We start from the raw sequence: 22,279 nt of genomic DNA on the forward strand, positions 1-22,279 counted from the left end.
TCTTCACGGGAAAATAAGAAGTACAAAGAATGTTTATATGCAGGTCCAGCGGTTACAAGTTTCTCTTCTCGATTTAGACACACCTGGGTTACCATCCCCCTCTTATTGGCTGAGAAAGTTGCCACACCTGATTTGTAAGTTCACCTGTTCTAGCCAATAGAGGGGGCACCTCAGCCTGCCAACAGTAGATTTAATCTAGCTAGGAGTAGCCAAGCAGCTCTTATTTGAAAAACCACTGGGTTCCTGAGTTCATTACCAGAAGAAAACTATTTTCTCCTGGTGAACAGACAAACTTGCTTCAGAACAGCCCCCCAGAATCGGCACTCCAGTCAGATAAAATCTCCAGAGGATCATGGCAAGCTATGCCCTGCAAATTGCTGGACTGGTGCTTGGTGGTGTTGGCATGGTGGGAACAGTGGCTGTCACTGTCATGCCTCAGTGGAGAGTGTCTGCCTTCATTGAAAGCAACATTGTGGTTTTTGAAAACCTCTGGGAAGGACTGTGGATGAATTGCATGAGGCATGCCAACATCAGGATGCAATGCAAAATCTATGATTCCCTGCTGGCTCTTCCCCCAGACCTACAAGCCTCAAGAGGACTGATGTGTGCTGCTTCAGTGCTGTCCCTCCTGGCTTTCCTGACAGCAGTCCTCGGCATGAAGTGCACCAGGTGCATTGGGGAAGACGAGAAGGTGAAGGCTTACATCCTGCTGACGTCTGGGATCATCTTCATTGTCACAGGTTTTGTTGTGCTCATTCCTGTGAGCTGGGTGGCCAATTCCATCATCAGAGATTTCTACAACCCAGTAGTGAATGTTGCACAGAAACGTGAGCTTGGAGATGCCCTCTACATAGGCTGGACCACGGCACTGGTGCTGATTGTTGGAGGAGCGCTGTTCTGTTGTGTAATTTGTTGTGATGAAAAGAGCAGTGGTAGCTACAGATACTCAATACCTTCCCATCGCACAACCCAGAAAAGCTATCACATGGAAAAGAAGTCACCGAGCGTGTACTCCAAAAGTCAGTATGTGTAGTTATGAACTTTTTTTTTTACTTTACCTGTAAAGCCATGCAAGTAACTAAAATGTTCACTATAATCTAAAGAAACGTTGATTTGCCATTCTTAATTGCCTGACAATTTCAGGAACTATGCATTGGCTATTTGCAATTCTATAAGCTATTTCAGCAGAATGAGATAACACACACTTCTTTGATTGTTCTTAGAAGTACAGTCATTTGTTTCTAAAGTGGTACGTGCATCTATTCTTTTTATCAGTTACTTCAAAGGACATTGTTAAAAACTGTGTTATTTTACACTTGTGATTTTGCTATGACATAGCACTGTGTATGTAGATGAGCGTGACACTTGCATCTCACATAAATAGAGGTGGGCTTATAGGGTTCTATTTAAAATGAAATACCGATCTATTACACTGAGTAAATAGAACTCAGCTACTGCTTTTTGGGGGAATCAGGGATAAGATTGAATAAGGTTAATATTAATTGTTTAAAAACAGTTTAGAAATTAATGGTCTCCATTTATAATGAAGGTTAAAATGAAGGCTTTAATCAGCAGTGTAAAGGAAACTAAATGACTTTTTGCTATCCCATTTTTCAGCTTAGGAGTTAGAAATCCTAACTCCTTTATCCTCTTTCCCCAGAGCTCGTCTTTTTCTTGTATATTAAATTAACAACTTTTAAGAGGCAGATATTTTGTCAAGGGGCTTTGCATTCAAACTACTTTTCCTGGCCAGTTGGGCTTTATTCAGAAGAAAGATAAATCCAGAGACTAAAAAACACTAAAGACTTCAAGAAAGTGCTTTTTTCCCTCTTGAGTTTTTATAGTTGGAGAAGTATGCCTTTTGACAGAGAATCATCTATGTACGTGAATTTTTTAATAACACTTTGAGTTACAGACATTGGCCTTTTCTCAATTTAAATACCAAAAGGACAGAAAAATGCTTAGTTTTAATTTGCTTTCCAAAAAAAAAAAAAGTTCTCCTTCATGGATTCCACCTGCTCCTGTGTGGATGTGCGGATATCTAAGTCCAAATTGTCATTTTGTCTGTCTAATGTTGAATTTCCTACTTATTGTTACATTCTTGTTCAGTTTTACTAACACAGAAATACTGTATCTTTGTATTATCCCCATAAGGGATGCAATGGATAATTCAATGTCAAAATTTATATTATATCTAAATTTATCTAGCATAAATAATTGAGTTTTATTTGTTTTATGTCACTTGTATTAATAAACTGTGCTCTTTTATATTAATTTAATGAGATGTTTTAGGATTTTCACACCACTCATGTCAATTTTGGTGGAGGTGACAATGACAAATTTCTGGTGTGTCCTACACAGAGGAACTCAATTGAGGACCAGGGATCCAGTCATAAGTAGCAAGCCACTGCCCAGCTGCTTCAGGAAAACCACATTCTTGCCCCTGTGATGACCAATGAGGATGATCAGAAAGGTCCTGGGAGTAATGCTAGATCTCAGCTCTCTCACATGCTGACTCAAGGTTTTTTTGCCATGACTCAACAGTTTCTGAGGCACATCTTCAGTAGGATAATATCTAGGCATTTTGTGAAGTTTAACCACTGTGGTACCTCCATTTTTGTCACCACCATTGGGTTTTATGACATTGGCAAGAATTTTCTCCTTCTTTTTCTTTTCAATCCTGGATTTAGCTGCTGAATACTTCCTCTTGTACATGGCCTTTCTGGAATACATTGCAGATTGGGAATATCTGCCAATTCCTCTGACAAGAACCGGGTTTTGGCTGCAGTGAAGCCTCCCTTTTTTGGGCTTTTTGGTCTTGAGACTACTCTTCTGAACCTTACCACTGGCATTAGCCTTCTTGGCTTCAGGTTTCTTCTCCATAGTAGCTGGCTTCTCAGCCTTTTCACCTGCCATCTACTGAGATGGGAAAGAGCCCTTTGCATTTCACTAATATTTTAATGTTGCCAAAACTTTCCCGCTTCAGGTAAACATATCACCATCTCGGCAGAAACAATATATTGTAGTAGCAAGAAATTCAGGTCCTGAAGTCTAAAAAACTGTGCTTGAATCTGGCTCTGCTACTCATAAATGTGAGGTTTTAGGCCAGTTAACTAATCACATTATGCTTCATAGATCTTATCAGTAAAAAGGAGACAACAAGAGTGCATGACTCCTAGGGTTGTCGTGAAGATGAATTGAGTTAATATATGTAAAGGCCTTAGCACAATACTGGGCATAAAATAAATTACATATCAATATTGGCTCTTCTATCTACTTTTTCACCCCAAATAGAATATCAATCTGTTTTCTCTTCTGTTTTCTACCACTGGCTGCTTCTGCCATGACAAGCTTCTGCTGATTCTATATCCAAAATGACTCCTTCAGGCATTGCAAAAGCACTTACTAAGTTACCGTATGCTAAGCATTAGGGCTAGATTGATGGATAAGATGCTGTTTTTGCTTTCAAAGAATTACAATCTAACGAGAAGAGACAAGAGTGAAAAACTTGGCCTTTCCAGCATGCTTACCATGAGCAAGTTGCTTTTCTTTCTGACCTCGTTGTTTCTATGACTTAGAGATTAACCTCATTTAAATTATGAAAACACTGAGTCTCAAAGAGGTTGAATACATATGGGTGTGTATTTTTAATAAACATTTATATTTGTATATTTTATCCTCTGATTCAAAAGCCTGTGATCCTCCTACAGCAATATGGTCTCAGAAAATCCCTCTCAGAGTTAATTTTTTGAACAAAAATGCCATCTTACCTCCTGGCTTAAAAGCCTTTATGTCAGGAATGGCACAAGGCGTATGTGGGCACAGCACCTTCTCTAAGTCTTCCCCTCACTGCTACAGCCTGCTTTCCCCTGAGCCACAGAGAGGCCTCTTCATCTGTCTTTGCTACTCTTTCACCTGCCCCTTTCCACCTCCCTCCCGACCTTGAGAAATTGTTAGGATGATTTCTGCTTTCAGTTCCTCACTGAAATTTCCTTGGAATAATGTTCTATTTTCTTAGACTCCATCACAAATTCACAAGCCTTCTCTCAGTGTCCTGAGAAGTATTTTCAGAGAAGCCTGCCTGATGAGTATCCCCGTAAGCCCCTGCTTTCATCTCTGATCCAACTACTAATCCAATGCACAGTGGGAGCTGGGACCCAGCCAACAGGCAGAGCCTGGAGGGTTTCTGAAAAGCTTCTTGCTCTGCCACATTCCAGGAGGAAAGAACAGCACTGAGTTCACCCCTGAGTATAAGGAGAAGCAGAGGTTTTGGTGCCAAGGGCTGAGGTCAGAGCTGAAGCTCTATGCTGTGGGGTGGGGTGGGGTGGGGTGACGAATGGGCCCACCTGCTTCACAAACAGTCCTGCAAAAGGGGAGGTGACACTCCTGGCCACCATGAGGTCTTAGGGGGACATTCTCTCTGCCACAAAAACTGTGGGAGGCCTCTGCATGGGTTGAGGTCTCCTCATCCCAGGCTTTGGAGAGCACCAATCATGAAAGTGAGGACACAGGGGAGCTGAGAGAGTTTCTGGTTGCTAAATTGCCAGCCAACAGTGAGGATTCCTACCACCCCATAGCTTGCTATTACTGCTAAATGCAACTACTTGATCCTTACAAGGAAAAAAAAAAAAGACCCTAGAATCACTTAGGAAATGCCCAATGGGACTCAACAGCCAGAAAAATGAAGTACAGTTGAACACTGACAACTGCAACCTTTGAAGAAATGAATCTGCTGGGAAAGAGAGAGGGCATCTTAAATATATATAAGAGACTAAAGTAGATCTAACTATATGATTTTTTTAATCTTCTTTGGAATAAAATAATATGATTTTCACATTTAAAAGGCCTGCAGGGAACTGAGAGTAAGGAAGGTCACTACTGAGGTACAAGCTACGTGTCTAGAAGATCAAGTAGAAGAGATAGCTCAGAGCACAGAGCAAATGTATATAAAGATGTAGTAAATGAAGAAAAATATAAGTGACATAGGGGATAGCTCTAGAGAGTCAAGAGGAAAATTCAGAGAAGGATAAAGAACAGATGAAGCAGAGGCAATCATGTAAAAAATATATTTCCTTGTGTATTCATTTCTTGACTACTAAAACCATACAATGGGTTGGCTTAACAACAGAAATTTATGGGCTCACAGTTTCAAAGGCTAGATTTGGTATCTTCTAGCTGCCAGCAGTGTTTTGGGCTCCTTGGTTATTCTGTCACATGTCAATGTACAGGAAAGCATCTTTTCCTTTCTCTTCTTAGTTCCAGTCACTTCCAGCTTTTGGCTGCTCCCTGTGGCTTCCTCTTTGGTGCCCAATTTCCTTTGCTTAAACGGACTTCAGTCATGTTGGATGAAGGCCCATCCTAGGTCAGTTTGGATACACCTTAATTAATAATGTCATGTTGGATGAAGGCCCATCCTAGGTCAGTTTGGATACACCTTAATTAATAATGTCTTCAAGGGTCCTATTTACAAATGGTTCACACCCACAGGACTAGGGTTTGGGATATGCATGTGCCTAGTGTGGGGGATGTGATTTCAATCCTCAACACCTAGTTACAAAAATAAAGAAAGAAAGAAGCCTCCAAAGTTCAGATGAAGCAGACTTGTTGAGGTCCAGGGAAAACTAAAAGAAGCTTCTAGTCAAATTCTCAAATTCTAAGTGCCAAAAGGAATTATTCACACTTCCACCAAATACAAAAAAAAAAAAAAAAAAAAAAAAAAAATTACTTAAAAAATTCATATTGCCATCAGATATTTCAACCACAACCTTAGACACTAAAAGTTGGTGGATTAACATCTAAAGATTAATGAAATAGAGAAAAGTCCCTAACTCAAAATACCTATTCCCAACAAAGATTGCCTTCATTGGTCAGTGGGAAAGAAAGGCATTTTATATCTAGGCCAGGCTTCAGCAACCATGCAGCTCACATACCTCATGTGAAGAAAATACCAAGGAAATGAATCACTAAAGAGACTATAAGGAAGAGGAAGATTGAAGGGAAGGGAATCAATGTGAGCTGTGATTCTTACAATAAACATAAGGAAGTAGGGTAAAGTCAAATGCTAAATAAGCCCCTCTGGAGTGGAGATAGAAGCCATTTCTTTGTAATATAGTCATCAAGAAGATAGCGCTCCCAATCTTCCTAGTTCCCTAGGAAGAGGAGCATAACTTCAGGGGGGAGTTGTTGCCAAATTGCAAACCTACGTGCAGTCATAAAGATATGAGAAATATTTTCAGAACATGTACCTAAGGGTTTTTAATCCAGTTAGCTACATAACAAAAGCATAAGCTTTCTTTTTGTCTTTGTAGTCTCTTCAGCAGATTTTTTTGGGATGCATCACATTCTGGATAAGTATTTTTTCAGTAAGAAAAATGATTTATTTTCTCTTCTACCTTTGTGGAGAGATTGTCTGGGTTAGGAGAAGATTTTGTTTTTAATTATATTTCCTCAACGGTAGTAGGACCAGAGTTGGGACAAGTGTCTGCAGTTTTTTTCCTGAATGGGCTAACTTTTATATGCTTGTTTTTGAAAGTAGAGATCTGGGTAGGTGTCTCTTCACAGCTATATGGAAATCCTCTTTGAAGAAGGAACTAAAATTTATTTATATGCTAAATTGTAGAATTGCTTTAGAAATCAAATTGCCCTCCAGTCCAGTTTAAGAGCCCAGAGAGCCTCCGAGGGAAATATAGATCACCATCACAGCCTGACTGTGATCCAACACTAAATCTTGAAACAATGCTCTTTTACTTTTATCAAGTAAGATTGAAGAGGAAAACAAAAACAAAAACAAAAACAAAAACAAAAAAAAACAATATTCAGCATCAGGCCTTGTTCTGTCTATTTATTGTTGTGTAACAAGCAATCTCAAAACTTGATAACTTAAAACAACCACCCTTTTATACTCACTATTTTTGGGTCAAGATTTCACACAGGGCTCAGCTGACCTGTAACATCAACTTCAGCTGAACTTAAGGGTCTAGAACAAGAACTTTTCTCACCACCTGGTGCCACGGCAATGACATCTGGAAAGCTGGGTTTAGATGTGTCCATCTCCCTCTCCACGTGGTCTCCTTGTCTTTCCAGCAAGGCAATCAGTGCCAAATAAAAACAAAACTTGACTTAGGTGAAGAGAAACTTTATTCAAAAAGACTATTAGAAAAGGGAGAATGCTCTAATCTTAGAACTATACCAGCATCTCAAAATCAAACAGAAAAAAAAAAAAAAAAAAAGGTTTTCTTTGATAGAGAAGGGTGAGAAGGGTTTGCAGGAGGTAGGGGTAAGCAGGTGGCAAATCAAGGCACTTCAATAGAATGTATTTTTCTCTGTTGCTGGCCAGTTCTTAATACTGTATCTTAAGGGCTGGGGGTGGGACAGTGGTCTGCACCTTAGCACTTATTTAAATCTGAGGGCAAGCCAAAGTTGAGGTTCACGTGGGGAGAAGAAAAGCCTGACGAAAGTTTGGTCAAGGCAAAGAAGAAGGTAAGAAACAGGAAAATGTGAAAACTTGGTCATCATACCTCTAGCATGGTGACTGAAGCTCTAAGGACCCAAGGAAAAAGAGCAATCATTTTAGATCCACTGGTGCTGCTTCTGCCATATGCAATTGGTCAAAGCAGCCCAGATTCAAGGAGATGAGAAATAAACCTTACTTCTTTTTGGGAGGGCCGGTGAAGAATCTGGAACCATCTTTAATCCACTCCAAACACAAAGTAGGGTTTTAAGAACTTAAAGGAATTTTTTTCTCTCAAATAGACTTCGTGAAGCAAAATCATATTTTAAAAAGTGTGGTTTGTATTTTAAATGAGATAAGAGAAGACTTATGTTTTCTATTAAACAAAAGCAGGCCATGATAAGGAAAAAGACAAATGAGAAAAGTGTTCCATTGTCTAGAAATTTATGCTTAGACATAACCAGAGATTTTCATCAAGGTTTTATAAATGCATATTATCTGATTGCTGCTTATAATGAAGAAAATTTGGAAACAATCTAACTGTCCCACAGAGAAAGGTTGAATAAATGATAGTGTGTCCATTCAGTTCAGTATTTTCCTTATTGAGGAGTCCTTAATGACATAAATAGTATTCTTGATACGTTATGAAAACAGAATTATAAAGTTTAAAAATTGCATAATCCATGATTATGACTAATTCTCACACATATACATGCACACATGCATGAAAGGAAATTTCTGAGAAGAAAAATACTAGTGCTTGTTGCATCTTTTAAACAATTGTCTGTACTTTCATTTTTTAGTAATGAACAGATATATTTTCATAAGTGAGAAAAATCAATACACTCATAAAGGAGTGTACTTTAGGAATAGAAGTGTATAAAAGACAGTAGATAGTAGACTTGGCAGAAAATCAAATCAGGTCTGCAGAGGAAAAGGATGAGAAAAGTTTATTCAATTCTGAGGAAAATAATAAAACTATGGGAAAAGGCAATGAGAAATAGCAAAACAGGATAACAAATGACAGGTAAGTAAGAAAAAAAAAAAGAATCAAAACTCATTTTTCAGATCTGGGGAAATAAAGATGTGTGGTTGAAAGGCAGCTGATTTAATGTATTTCAAGCAAAACTAACAAGCTTAAATGAAGGCTAAATTTGGCTAACATTCTACATTTTAGGTTTATATAAAGAATTCTGGAAATATCCACCTGGAAAATGTTATGTTCAATTGAACAAATATAAATTTTATGTTTGAATTCTACCCTTAAACAGTAAGAGTGGAACAATATTTTATGCTTCATTTTGCCCTTTGACTTTGATTTTTACCTTTAACACTTTAAGTCATGTTATTCAATTGAGAACTCTTTTTATTTAATATGGAAAAAGATAAATATAAACTTTTAATTTTCCACATAGCTAGTTTTTCAGCTCCATTTGCTAAATAATCCATCCCCTTTTCTTTGCTGATGCATTATTTATCAAAAAGTAAATGCATATATATTTCACTGTCTATTTCTGAGCTATTTATTCTGTTTCATTGATCTCTGGATCTTTTAAAATTAGATTATAACTAATTGATGTATAAGATGGTGATTTAATCAAATCTTTGGATACTTGTTTTGTATACACTTAATATTCTACTGACTTCCATAATGGAAATACTTCCACAGTGTTTGCCCCAAGTCACTGCCGAATGAAAACGGAGAAGGGGAAAAAAATTGCATTAGTAATAAAGAGATTGAGATTGAATGTTTATTTTTTTTTTTTATTTGAGTAACTGTTTCTGGCATACTTCGTTATTATCTTCAACCAATCTATTCTTACAAAATTTCAAAATCAGAGCTACAGCACAAAGGCAGAGGGCTTCTATGAATCAAGGTTTGATCAGAACGTTTTCTACCAAAAATTGACCAGGCCCAGTGTAGAAAACTATGGAACCTCATTTAGGAAGCCAGGATTCCAATGCTCTTCCCATCTCACTGTGTGATTTTGAACATTCAGTTGTACACAATGATCAAGTTAAAGGTCTCACTCTATTTTTGTCCTCTGCCCTAAATAGGAGATTGTTAATGCGTTTTTGAACCAGAATCTTTCCATGCCAGTTACTCTCCTTTATGCTTTCCCACAAGGAAAATCTGAGACTTCACCCAAGAATAAATTTCCACTAGCTTTGCCAAGGCTTATAGACAGATATGTATCTGTTGCTGTACCATACTCAGTATTTTAAGATACATGAACCTGTGGCAGTGATCTTTTCTGATTGTTTCCCCTTCTTGGGTACCTGAAGAATGTTTTCAGGTATCTGGAGAATATTTACACAAGAACCAAGTTCATGAATGATAGTAGAAATTGCTGGATTTTGTTCAGTTAGGTTAAGCAGTCATGTGGATAAATCCAGCAAGCAAGTGTTTATTGAAAACCTATTACACAACTAATATTCTTGGAAGAGTAAACCATTTTGGAACCTGATGAGCTAAGAAGCTAGTAAGAAGAATCTATTTATGGTTGCCATGTCTTCAATATACCCCAAAATACTGGAGTAACTGTGATATCTCTATAAATCACTGTGGATGAAAAGAAAATGCTCTGTCAACTCAGATGTACACGGCCTCGGGTCTAATAAACAAATGCCAAATTCCTTAATAATGAATAATTGAGGAGTTTCCATACACTATGTAAAAGCAAGCCTTGGAACTGGTTTCAAAATTCTGTGTTGGTGCACCTTGTATCTACAGAGCCCTAAATAATCCAATTTTATTTTTATTGTTTTATAATTAAAATCAAGGTGTCAATTTGTTCTGATTACACATTATATACATACAGACATATATGTATGTATATATGTATGTCTATGTGCATATGTATGTATGTATGTGTGTGTGTATATATATATATATATAAACTATTTTATGTAATACTCAAAGATTTAACAAAAAATGCACAAAAAGTAAAACCACCTGAAACTATTCCAAAGAGATAAGCAACAGTACATTTTGGTATTTAATTTGAAATTTTAACTCTCTTCAAATATAGTCAGTGTTCATAAAGGGAAAATGAACACATTGAATATTATGGTAGTTACTCTTTTATAGGGCGCCCACTCTGTGCTTGGAATGTGCAAAAATTGCTCACAAATTTCACATTAACATTGATAAAAAAGCTCTTTCACCTGGGAAAAATTAGTTTCAGAAAGGTAAAAGAACAGTCCCAAAGCACATGGCTAGTAAGTGGAAGAGCAGTACACAAAAGTAAGTATTGCCAAATCTAAGCCCACACTCTTCCTATCATTCCATGCATCTTGCAGAATTCTGGCAGACAGGATTGGTTTGCATCCTGGGCATGTTGACAATTTTCCCACCTCAAGCTAATATTCTTGAAATATTCATTCAACAGTTATATAGTGAGAGCAGAAAAGCTGATTTATTTCTGTTCAACTTAAATTTTACATAGAAACAAATTCATTTACTGATTCAATTCCAGAGACTAAAGCAAAGCCAAAGTTCTTTAAAAGTTTAGCAAACCATTTTCTACTTCTTTTAATCCTTCTCCTTTTGTTCTTTTCCAACCTAGACCACTTCTTAAGAGGCACATTAATAGGTCTTAAAATTTAGATGTTAAAATTATTACTCGTTCCCAGTAAGCAGCACCACTCAACACATTAATGAGTTTCAGAATTTCAGCAGAATTGGACAGTGTGGGTAAGTGTGATAAAATATGGAGTGGAGATGGTGTTTGTCAGTGAAAAGTGTTCTGTAACCTTCCAATCTAAGATGATGCCTATTTCTCAGGACCAGTCCTCATATTCATTTCACCAGTTTGTTACAGTGATATTTTGGTGCCTGCTAAATAGACACCCAAGCAGCCATCCAGCTACTCCGTCATAAATCTAGCTAGGTTTCTTTTTCTATTTCTCTTGGTATGAAATTATATATATAGATATATATAATATATGTATCTATCTATTAAATTATATATGTATACATGAAATTTTATACATAATGTATCTATATATATTGAATTATTTATGTGTGTGAAATTATATATATAATTTTTATAATTTAAATATACTATCAAGATTTATAATATATATAACCTTTACATTAGTATTGGTATATTATGATTTTTTAAATGTAAATCAAATCTAAATTACTGGCTTAAACCCAACATCATCATATCTTACCTCTTTAATATACTGCTTGACTCAATATGCTAATATTGGTTTATAATTTTTTATTAGTTACATATTTTCAGGTGTTGGTATCAGAGTTATGCTGACCTCCTATGAGTCAGGAAGTATGCCTGTTTTCTCTTTTCTGAAAGATTCTTTCCAAGATTGGTTATTCTTTTCTTAAATGCTTGTTATAATTTACCAGTGAAATCATCTAGTCCTGAGATTTTCTTTGTGGAGGATGTTTTTTTTTTTTTTTTTTTTTTTTTTCCATGCTACAGATGTCGCCTTTCTTCCAGTTTGCAACAACACATTGATCATCTCTGTTCAAGGCCTTGTCAGAAGTATCTTTAGAGTCCATATTTCCACAAACAGTCTCTTCAAAGCAGTTTTGGCCTTTTCTATCAAGCTCCTCACAATTCTTCCAGAATCTTCCCCTTATCCATTTGAAAAGCCGTTCCAACATGTTTGGTATTTGCAAACTCAGCAGCAAAAGCACCCCACTTCTCTGGTACCAAAATCTGTTCTAGTTTGCTAATGCTGCAGAATGCAAAACACCAGCGATGGATAGGCTTTTATAAAACAGGGGTTTATTTCGCTACACAGTTACAGTCTTAAGGCCACAAAGCATCCAAGGTAATACCTCAGTAATCAGGTACCTTCACTGGAGGATGGTAAATGGCGTCCGGGAAACCTCTGTTAGCTGGGAAGGCACGTGGCTGGCGTCTGCTCCAAAGTTCTGGTTTCAAAATGGCTTTCTCCCAGGACATTCCTCTCTAGCAAGCTTGCTCCTCTTCAAAATGTCACTCACAGCTGCACTGAGTTCCATCTCTGAGTCAGCATGTTTATATGGCTCCACTGCTCAAGGCCCACCCTCAATGGGTGGGGCCATGCCTCCAGGGAAATATTTCATCAGTTATCATCCACAGTTGGGTGGGGTGCATCTCCATGCAAACAACCCAATCCAAACATTCCAACTTAATCCCTACTATTATGTCTGCCCCACAAGACTGCATCAAAGAATATGGCTTTTTCTGGGGGACATAATACATTCAAACCGGCACAGTCCCTTAAGCTCTTTGTAATCTAGAACCATCATAGAATCTGATGAAAGCCATGAAATCTTACTTAAAAAAAAAGCAATATCATGTAACCAAACAGAAACTTGCACATTAAAGTTTTTACATAATTTCTGGGGTTTCAAAGACTACTCTGATTAGCATCTATGCCCCTCCAACAAGGGTAAATGAATGGCTTTCTTGCATGATGCCCTTATTAAAAAAAATAATGAAAGAGCACCTACCATCTGTACCTTTCTAGATCTCTACTTTTAAGAAGGCTTGGCTTATCTTGAAGGCCCTTTTACAGTTAAATATTTATTTTATTTAATTAATTGTAAGGCAGATCCTTACTGCATTCCGTGATGCTCAAAAGTGCATCAAACTTGAATCATATGAGAAAAAGCTAAAATAAGGCAATAGTTGATGAAGGAAGATTAGACCAATATTGCAGGCTTCCTGGGACCGAAATACTTGGCCTGTCTCATAATTTTGCCTAGGAGCAGATATTCCCTTTAGTGCTGGAACTTTAGTTCCAATTAAGAGCACCACAGGGCTATTCTTAAAAAGTAAGGGATCCATATATACGTACTTGTGAGAATGACTGCTCTATTCATGAAGATGAGTCTGTACAAATCAAAATCAGTCATGCAAGAAAATGTGTCTTTTATATTCTTAAATATAGAAGTGATTATTTTTTTCAGAAATGGGTGTAGTTGAACTCTTGCATAATAATGAAAGTGAACCATTTTCCTATCAAAAATGGGATGGTTTAGCAGAAATTAACTAATAAATCAAATTAAAACAGTAAAGCATGCAAGAATCAGGCCATATAGTGGATTAGTTAAGTGATACATGTTGCTTATCTATATAGACCCAGCTGCAATTCCCAGCTTTGCCCATTATTGTGAAAATCTAGGCAAGTTATTAATCCTCTTAGAGCTTCAGTTTTATCTTTCGAAAAATGTAAGTAATAACAGAACCTTTCAAATGAGTTGTGAAGATTCAGTATAATAATAATGCTCAAGATATTACTTACCCAAGGTCTGGAACAATGCATTTCCAATTGTATTGAATTAAAGTTCTTCTTGAAAGGTTAGTGGAGGCTTCTCTACCACTTAAAGATTACACATAGATGTTTAGGCATTTTGGGTGAAGACAAGGGAATATTTAGCCAAAACATTCAGAATCCTTAACTCAGATGGAATTTAGGTAGGTCAATGATACTCTAAAATTAAGATGGTCATAATATAATTGAGTGTGCCCAGCATTCAGTATTAAGTTTCAGAGAGGATAACCTCAAAATCTCTTTCTTGAACAACTTCACATCAGGAGGCTTTCCTTTTCTACTGCTTCATGGTAACCTAGAGACCCAGCTGCAAAACCCGAGTTTTCTGAGTTGCGAACTCAAGACAGAGCAGTGATGTTACCCAACCACGAGGGGGCGCTCCAACATACTCTAGGTAGAGTAACAAGAGTGAATCATCCTCTTGAAGGAAGATGAAAGGTATGTGTCAAAACATGCTAAATGGTTGGGCATAGATCTATAGAACAATTTACCATTGTGGTTTATGTGGAATTTAGAATTCATCACAACTTTATTCTTCTTCTTTTTTTTTTTTTTTTTTACTGTTACTTTGGCTTTCAATGTTGAGCCCAAAGGGAAAGGGAAAAAAAAATATTTCTAATTAGTAAGATCAATATTGCATAGTAGGACTTGTAACATGTGTTTAAAAAAAAAAAAACTCTTTAGAGACTCAATATATTTAAAATTATTTCCATGTCATTCACAGGCAATGAATTTTGTAGCTATATAATACAAATGCGAGGTGAGAGATAGAATGTATGCATTTTGTATCTACATAATACAAATGGAGGAGACAGACAGAATGTACAGAATCTTGGCTTCTTAAAGTATTCTAAGTAATTCAAGCTCCATTTTCTCCTTGTTCTTGATCCTTCCTTTAACCATTCATGAAATTCGGTAACATTGTCCTACCCCACTTATATTCATTCATTCCACAAATATTAATTAAGCATGGACTACGTGTGAGGCCATGGGAATAAGGAAATTCATAAACTCCAATCATGGTCCCTAGCATTCACCTGATGCCATGTCTACCCCAAGAAGCTTATATGATGGTAGGGAGAGATAGATGATAAATAAACATCCAAACAGGCAAATATATAATCTGCCACATTAGGATAAGTACTGTTTAGAAAAATAAATCAAAATTGAGGGAATAAGTGATAACTACAGGGGAGAGAATTTGGTCATTTTTTGTAGCATGACCCAGAAAGACATTGCTGAAAGGATGCTATTTGACAAAGATCTAAAGGAAGCTAAGTCCTGAGCCATTTGGATATCTGAGAAAAATCATCCCTCCAAGAGGGGCAGTGAGTGCAGGGGCCCTGAAGGGGAGGACTGCTTGAGCATGTCTGAATAATAGCAAGGATTTCAGCGAGGCTTGGGCAGTACAGGCAGGGAAAGAGTGGAAAGATCCAAGGGCAGAGAAATAGCAAGCGATATTAAGGGTTTGGCTTTTATTTTGAGTAAGATGAGAAAGCATTGTGGAACTGTAAGGAGAGGAATGACAGGATCTAACTTCATTTTAACAAGATCATCCCAGCTACTTTGTTGATTATGGACTGCAGGGGAGCCAGAGCAGAAGCTTGCAGCCCAGGCAGCAAGGTTGTAGACAAAAGAAGATGATGGTTTGGATCAGGGTGACGGTGGTGGAGGCATAAGATGTGGTTCGAATCTGGATATGTTTTAGGGAAGAGCTGACAAAGGTATAGATAGACAGCATCTGAAAGGTGAACTAAAAAGAGGACACAAAGATGACACAAGGCTTTTGAATGAGCAAACCCTGCAGGGGACAATTGTCACTGAGAAGAGGATAAGCTGCTTTGGGTGGTTGTGTGTGTGTAGCATTCGGAAATCTGTTAAATCAGAGATGCCTGTAAGGTTTTCAAGGGAAATAGCAGTTGACATATGCACATATGTCTGAATTTCAGAGAAGAGGGCCAGGCTGGGAATAAAATTTGGGATCTCTTTGGACATATATTGAGTTAACACTATTCATATGGTGGTCCTGGAATACTCTGGTGTTTAGAAATTGGGAAAATGAGGAAGAACCCATAATGGAGAATGAGAAACATGACCAGAGGGGTTGGAAAAGAAACGTGAGATTCCAAATGAAGTAAGTTTTGCAAGAATAAGGGAGTTTTCAAAGGTGCCAGATGCTTTTGTTCTTGTAAGATGAGAGCTAAAATTGAAGATGGAATTTAACGAGATCAATGACTAGAAAACAGTTTTTTACTGGACTTGTGAAGGCTAAATTCTTCCTGAAAAAGAATTAAAGAGCAAATGGGAAGGGATTAACTAAAAATAGCAAGAATATATGACTCTTCCATCAATTTTTATTTTAAAAAGGAGCTGAAAAATAGCCATTGGAGAGGGTAATGGTGGAAAGGAATATATATTTGTAATTTTTTTCTTTATTAGAGAAGTTGTGAGTTTACAGAGCAATCATGCATAAAATACAGGATTCCCATACACCACACACAACCAGCACCTTGCTTTGGTATGGAACATTTGTTATAATTGATGATGGCAATTTTTATAATTGTACTATTAATCAAAGTCCATGCTTTAACTTAAGGTTTGTGTGTTATAGTTCCATGGATTTTAAAAAAAATTATTCTTTTGCCATACATACAAACATTTCCCCATTTAATCACATTGAGATTTTTTTAAATGGCTGGCTGTATTTTAACAGGTTTGAATGCTATTAAGAATGATCTAGTCAAGAGGGGTAAAGGTTATAATGCAAGGAGGGGGCAATAGCTGGAGTGATGTCTGTGAACCTACATCCTTGTTATGTGTCATGGGATCTGGTTCACAGCAAGGTGGCCATCAATAGAAGATCATTCATAGCAAAGGCAGGGTATAGAGATTTGGTGGCAGTCAGTTGATAAGTTCAGTGGTGGAAGACTTCTTATAATTTCTTCAATTTTCAATTTTCACAGTAGAGTAAAAATCAATACCATCAGCTGAATTTGGGGAAGCAAAGGAGATGTTCAGGAAAACATACATAATAATCCTTTAGGAAAGAGGACAAAGAATGGACTAAGGATGAATGGACTAGGGAAGAGTTACATGATCACATAGCAGAAATGGAGGTTAGTGGCCAAGAATTGTCCACGTCTTTTTTGTTTGTTTGTTTTTCTTTTAATCCAGTCATATTTAGCTGCCTAAATTTAGTACAAAGTCCATGGAGAAGTGGATTTGACCAGGGCTAAGGTTTTGCAAGAGAAGTAAAACAGAGAGAATTGGGTTAGAAATCAAAGGTACATGAGAAGGAATCTGGTGCTTTAAGGAGGAAGGGAGGACATGATGCAAGTCAGTTACATTAAAAATGTGGTGAATCATTTAACGGTAGACTTTGGTGAGGTGAAGGGTATCCAAAGAAATGAGGTTCAGAGAGTAGAGTACTTGAGAGTGATATACACAGGGGTTGTGGTTACTGAGAAGGAAAAAATCTACTTCTCCATGGATGCATATCAGCAATGCCTGGGCAGTTTTAATCGAAACTGAATGAAATCAGCATTTCTGGGATGGAGCTCAGTAATTGACATTTCTTTCAATTTCCCCGTGCGATTCTAATATGCAGCTAAGAGGTGGGAACTGCACTTAGCAGGTGGCTGAGGTGGAGTGGAGGACATGCTCATTCGAGGACATGACATTAGGGAACCGAGAGGCCAGGGTATTAGAAAGATCATCATGGTGTGTACTGAAATCACTTGTGATTAAGTCAAAATTGATGTGGGAAAGAGTGACAAAAAGATGAGAGCTAATATTGTCAAAGAATGAGGGAAAGTGATCCATGGGTCTATAAATGATGCAACAAGTAGAAGTGGGTAGTGCAGAGGTATATGATATATACCATGTACCGGTTTGCTAATGCTGCCATTATGCAAAATACAAGAAATGGATTGGGTTTCATAAAGGGGGTTTATTTGGTTAGAAAGTTACAGTTCTAAGGGTATAAAAGTGTCCAAACTAAGGCATTAACAATAGGGTACCTTCACTGAAGGATGGCCATTGGCTTCTGATAAACCTCTGTTAGCTGGGAAGGCATGTGGCTGGCGTGTGCTTGCTCCCAGGTTGCATTTCAAAACGGTGTTCTCCAAAATGTCTAAGCATCAGCCAAGGTCAGAGGTTTGCAACTCCAAGCATCTCTGAGTTAAGCCAGCAATCATCTTGGTCTGGCCAGCATTTTTAAAGGACTCTAGTAAACTAATCAAGACCCAAGCTGAGTGGGTAGGGCCACACCTCCATGGAAATAATCTATCAACAGGTCACACACCAAAGAAAGGTGTCACTCACAGTTGATTGAGTCACATCTCCTTGGAAACACTCAATCAAAAGTTTCCATCCTAATCAACACTAATACGTCCACCCCCACAAGACTGCATTATAGAACATGAAGTTTTGGGAGACATAATGTATCCAAACCGGCACACCCCAATAGCAGGATCTTCATATCAGGAGGTTTTAGGCAAGGGGGAGAAACATGTGTCTAACTTGATAAGGAGGAAAAGGATACTACCTATCTAACAAGAGTGTAGTCAAGGTTGGGTAGAAGGGTTTGGGTTAGGAAACAGCCTTCCAACACCCCCGAGTGCTGCAGGCAAAGGGATAGTCTCAAGAAGCACGTCAGGTTTCCTTTGGAACAGGAGGATAAAGGCTGTTCAGGACAGAGACTTGGGATAAGTGATTTCATTGATTATAATTCATTGATTATGAACAGCACACTCCGGAAGACACAGGAGATTATAAGTATGTTGTAAAGATGAATGAGATAACATGGGAGCTGGAATTGACCTTAATGAAGGAAAAGCAATAAGGAAATTTCAGCTGTTTTATGATATAGTTCATAGAAACTCTCATCATTATCATAAATTATGTTTCAGCCTTTATTAGCACAAGGACAATTGAATTAAATAGTTTTCTAGGACATCTTGGGGCAGGGTGTTGCTTGTCTGTTGTTAAAGGAGTAAGAAAGAAATCGATAAGTTCCTCTCCACCTCTGCCTTCCCCACTACATACGGAAAATGTTTATGGAATTCCAATTTAAAATATTTGACATATATGTAAGCTAAGTTAGAAGTTATGTGCAACAATAGTGGTGTTTAAGGATATAAAGCCTCATGCCAAGATCAAACCTAAGATATTCCTGTGCTAAATTGAAGAATCACTTTCAACCACTGAGCACGATGTAACTCTTATGCATATACTTCTGTGCAAGACTGCTAGTTATGTACTCAACATCTATTTTTCCTTCTTTTTTACAAAGAGAACTCCAATTTTGTTCGAATACACCTCTCCCAATACTTTGTGGGTCTAGGAGCTGCCATATTGCTCACATCTGGCTAGTGAGACATAAATGCATGACTCCTAGTTGGGGCTTAAGGGAAAGTTTTGTTTTTCCCTATAAGGACAGGCTCAGGTGGCATGGGTTTTTGGCCTGTTGCCCATAACCCTTTCCTTTAGAGGTGAACCAGACTCTGAGGACAAACACCACATGCTTGGTTGCCGTGAACAGGAAATTAGACAGAGCCTACGTCCTCGAGGATTCAATGGAGCAGCAGCATCAGCCCTAAGCTGTCCAACTCTAAGCATTTTTTTTTTTTTTTAAGAAAGAAACGTAAACCACTTATTTGTTTAAGCAACATTAGCAAGATGTCTGTTACCTGAAGTCAGGTATAACAGTTAACAAATATACTTTCCTTCTGTGAATTAAAAAAATGCCTTACTTTATCCACCATAAATTAAAAAATCAGACATATTTAATCACTAAATTAAATAAATATGTATAAATCAGATTTATGCCCATTCATACTATGCAACACAGTGTCATCATGAATAGGATTGGATTGACAAATATATAATGGCATTAAAAATTTCATGATAGAGTATTAAGTGGGAAAAAAGAGCAGCTACCAAAACAGCAATGTAGAGTAGGTGTTGATCAGATTTATTTTCACCAAAATTTCATCTATTTTTAAAAGATGTGGTTCTGGGAAGGCAGGGTCCCAGCAAAGGGTGAACTAAGGGGGAGATGATGCTAAAAAGACAATAATCTAGCATGGGTGGCTGCATCTAAATGAGGGACAGCAACATATCTTTACCTACCTTATGCCACTGTAGAGGGTTGTAAATTCTTGAAAAGTCTCAAGAAGCCAAGTTTAAGAAAACATTCAAATTATATCATTTTTTTCTGTTTTTATGAAGTAGTGAATTTTATGCTAAGATATAACATTTTAAAAATATTTTACTTGTATTTAGGGTGATCAATTATTGATAGCTTTTATTACATGTTTCTTAAATCCATTAAATAATGTTTAGGGGCTCTCTATTTGGTAATTTTTTTAGAGCTCAGAAGACCTTGAATTGCCAATTATTTTCAATGTTGAACCCACTTATTTACAGTCAAAAATCCTTTCATAATTTGTCTTCTAAATTCACATTTGACATACTCCAGGCAACACTGTGTGTTCATGTTTTTTAAATGCTCTTTAATTGCTATACATTTAATGAGAGGATAAAAAGGAAAGTGTAAAGAGCAGTAGGATAAAAAATTAGCACTTCTATCCAGAAACACGTGTTTAAAGCCAGAAGGGCACTCAGTGTAAAGTGTAACATGGTTCAATGAAGCTGTTTATACAAACTCAACTCACAAAGTACATGGGGAACCTAAAACTTATTTTAAAACCCTTCACATCATTTGGGCAAGAGCCATGATACATATCAAAAATGTCCACAGAGTTGATGCATTTCCCCCAAACATCACTAATCAGTATGTTTACAGCTAAGAACTGCATGTTTTGGGGTTTTTGTTTTTGTTTCTGTTTTTTTTAATTTTTTTAAGGCTGGAAGCTTTTGGATATTCTTTAGAAAATGCTATACTCCAGAGGTCACAGCTTGATTGATTTTTGAAGGCCTTTCCATTCAGGTGAATGAAGATTTGACATTGTGTTGCCTTGGACCTGAATCACGCAAGTACAACAAGAACAATAATAAAAGCCATTGTTACTGATCAAGTGGTTGCATCTAAAATAATAAGTAAAGTGAAATCTTTTGTGATCAGTACTTTTCTTAGGCTTTCAGTGTTTTATTTCTATGACATTTTGTACATTTCTCTAATAATCATAGGAAAAAATACAGCTGATTTATGTTGCTGGCTGCTTGTTTTTAGGCATGGTGCCAGCTTGCCTGGGAGAATAAGGCTCACCTGTGTTTCTCCAAAAGAACAGCGCTTGAAATACCTTAAAATTAATTTCCATTTTGTCTGATAGGTGGAAAAACTTATCTTGGACTATGGATGTGATTTTGTAGGACTGGTAAATTTAGCCATAAACTTTTGGGGCATTATTTACTATGCCTGAGATGTAACAATGGAGGGATATACAAAATAACACGTTGTATTTCTACTGAACTTCTTATCATACTTTGTTTTATATTAGTGTTACTTTCAAAAGAAACTTAATTCAATATATTCTTGTATTAAATTTAACTTAGGTATTAAGGAAGAGACAAAGTTGAATGAATGAATAAGATACTATATCGAAGATGTTTAACTCAAGGGATAAGGATTGGACTGTTATCCAAAGGGGCATACTGACATTAGAGAAGGACAAAGTGCTTGCAAGTTTGCTGGAGAGAGAGAAAATAGATCATATTTGGGGATGAGTAGGAGAGAAAAGCAGGAAAGTTTTCATGAATTTGATGGAATTGAGATGAGGGCTGGAGGATAAACATTTGGAGATATGGCAGCATGATGATTTGGAAATTTTCGGGTAAAGATGAATGATTGAAGACCTTTTCAAAAGCATGGAGCTGGAAAAGCACAGGATGCATTAATTTTATTGAGTCTAAATGAAGGGTTATAAAAGCAATTTAGATCAGAAAGTTGGTTTGGATACATAATGTGGACCTGGGACAATGAATGCCAAAGAAGACACTTCCCTAAGCCACGCTAGTAGTATCAAAACCTTTGGATCAAAAGAACTAAATGATCAGAGCTGCCCTATTATGCTGTTATCCAGCAATAGGTGAGATCTACCTTTCTAATCCCATTTCCTCTTGACTTGCACTAACAATAAAATCTAACCACCCTTGTTTCCTTGAAACCTCAGGAGGGATCACATGTCCTTCTGGAGGCTCCAGGGTAGATTCTGCGTCTGTACCTTTTCCAGCTTCTAGTATTCCTTGGCTTGTAGCCCCATCACATCACTCCAAACTCTGCTGCCATTCCACATTTCCTTTTGCTAATTTTGTCCCTCTTGCCTACCGCTTTTAAGGACTCTTGTGATTACAATGGCCCACCAAGATAATACAGTATAATTTACCTATCCCAAAATCCTTAACTTAATCACATCTGCAAAGCCCCCTTTGCCATGTTAGGTAACATATTCATGGACTCCGGAGATAAGAAGTGCAAATATTGTAGGGCAATTATTCTATCACCCTGTAAATCTGGGGCTATATTTTACTTGCATTTGAAATCACTTTCTGGAAAATTCTTAGCCATTATCT

General features: G+C 37.2%; 2 protein-coding genes across 3 annotated transcripts in view; one reads left to right on the top strand and one right to left on the bottom strand.

Moving 5' to 3' along the window:
* The first annotated feature begins 210 nt into the window (after positions 1-210).
* Positions 211-22,279, top strand: part of CLDN8 (claudin 8) — a 29,985-nt gene continuing 7,916 nt past the window's right edge. Inside the window, exon 1 of one of the 2 annotated variants that reach the window (XM_037825502.1) lies at positions 211-1,023. In XM_037825502.1, coding sequence (XP_037681430.1) covers positions 353-1,023 — 671 coding nt within the window. In that variant the 5' untranslated portion in view covers positions 211-352. Of the gene's footprint in view, positions 2,258-22,279 lie in introns of those variants that run through there. The other variant, XM_037825584.1, reaches the window with a different exon arrangement.
* On the bottom strand, positions 2,368-2,916 carry LOC119526520 (60S ribosomal protein L6-like). The gene has a single exon (XM_037825699.1). The coding sequence runs from the start codon at positions 2,914-2,916 to the stop codon at positions 2,368-2,370; it is 549 nt and encodes a 182-aa protein (XP_037681627.1).

This window comes from Choloepus didactylus, chromosome 1 (genome assembly GCF_015220235.1).
Source record: "Choloepus didactylus isolate mChoDid1 chromosome 1, mChoDid1.pri, whole genome shotgun sequence".
NCBI lineage: Eukaryota > Metazoa > Chordata > Mammalia > Pilosa > Megalonychidae > Choloepus > Choloepus didactylus.

What these genes read in the sequence shown, in the direction of transcription:
- LOC119526520 (XM_037825699.1), bottom strand. Translation starts at nt 2,916, where the DNA reads ATGGCAGGTGAAAAGGCTGAGAAGCCAGCTACTATGGAGAAGAAACCT.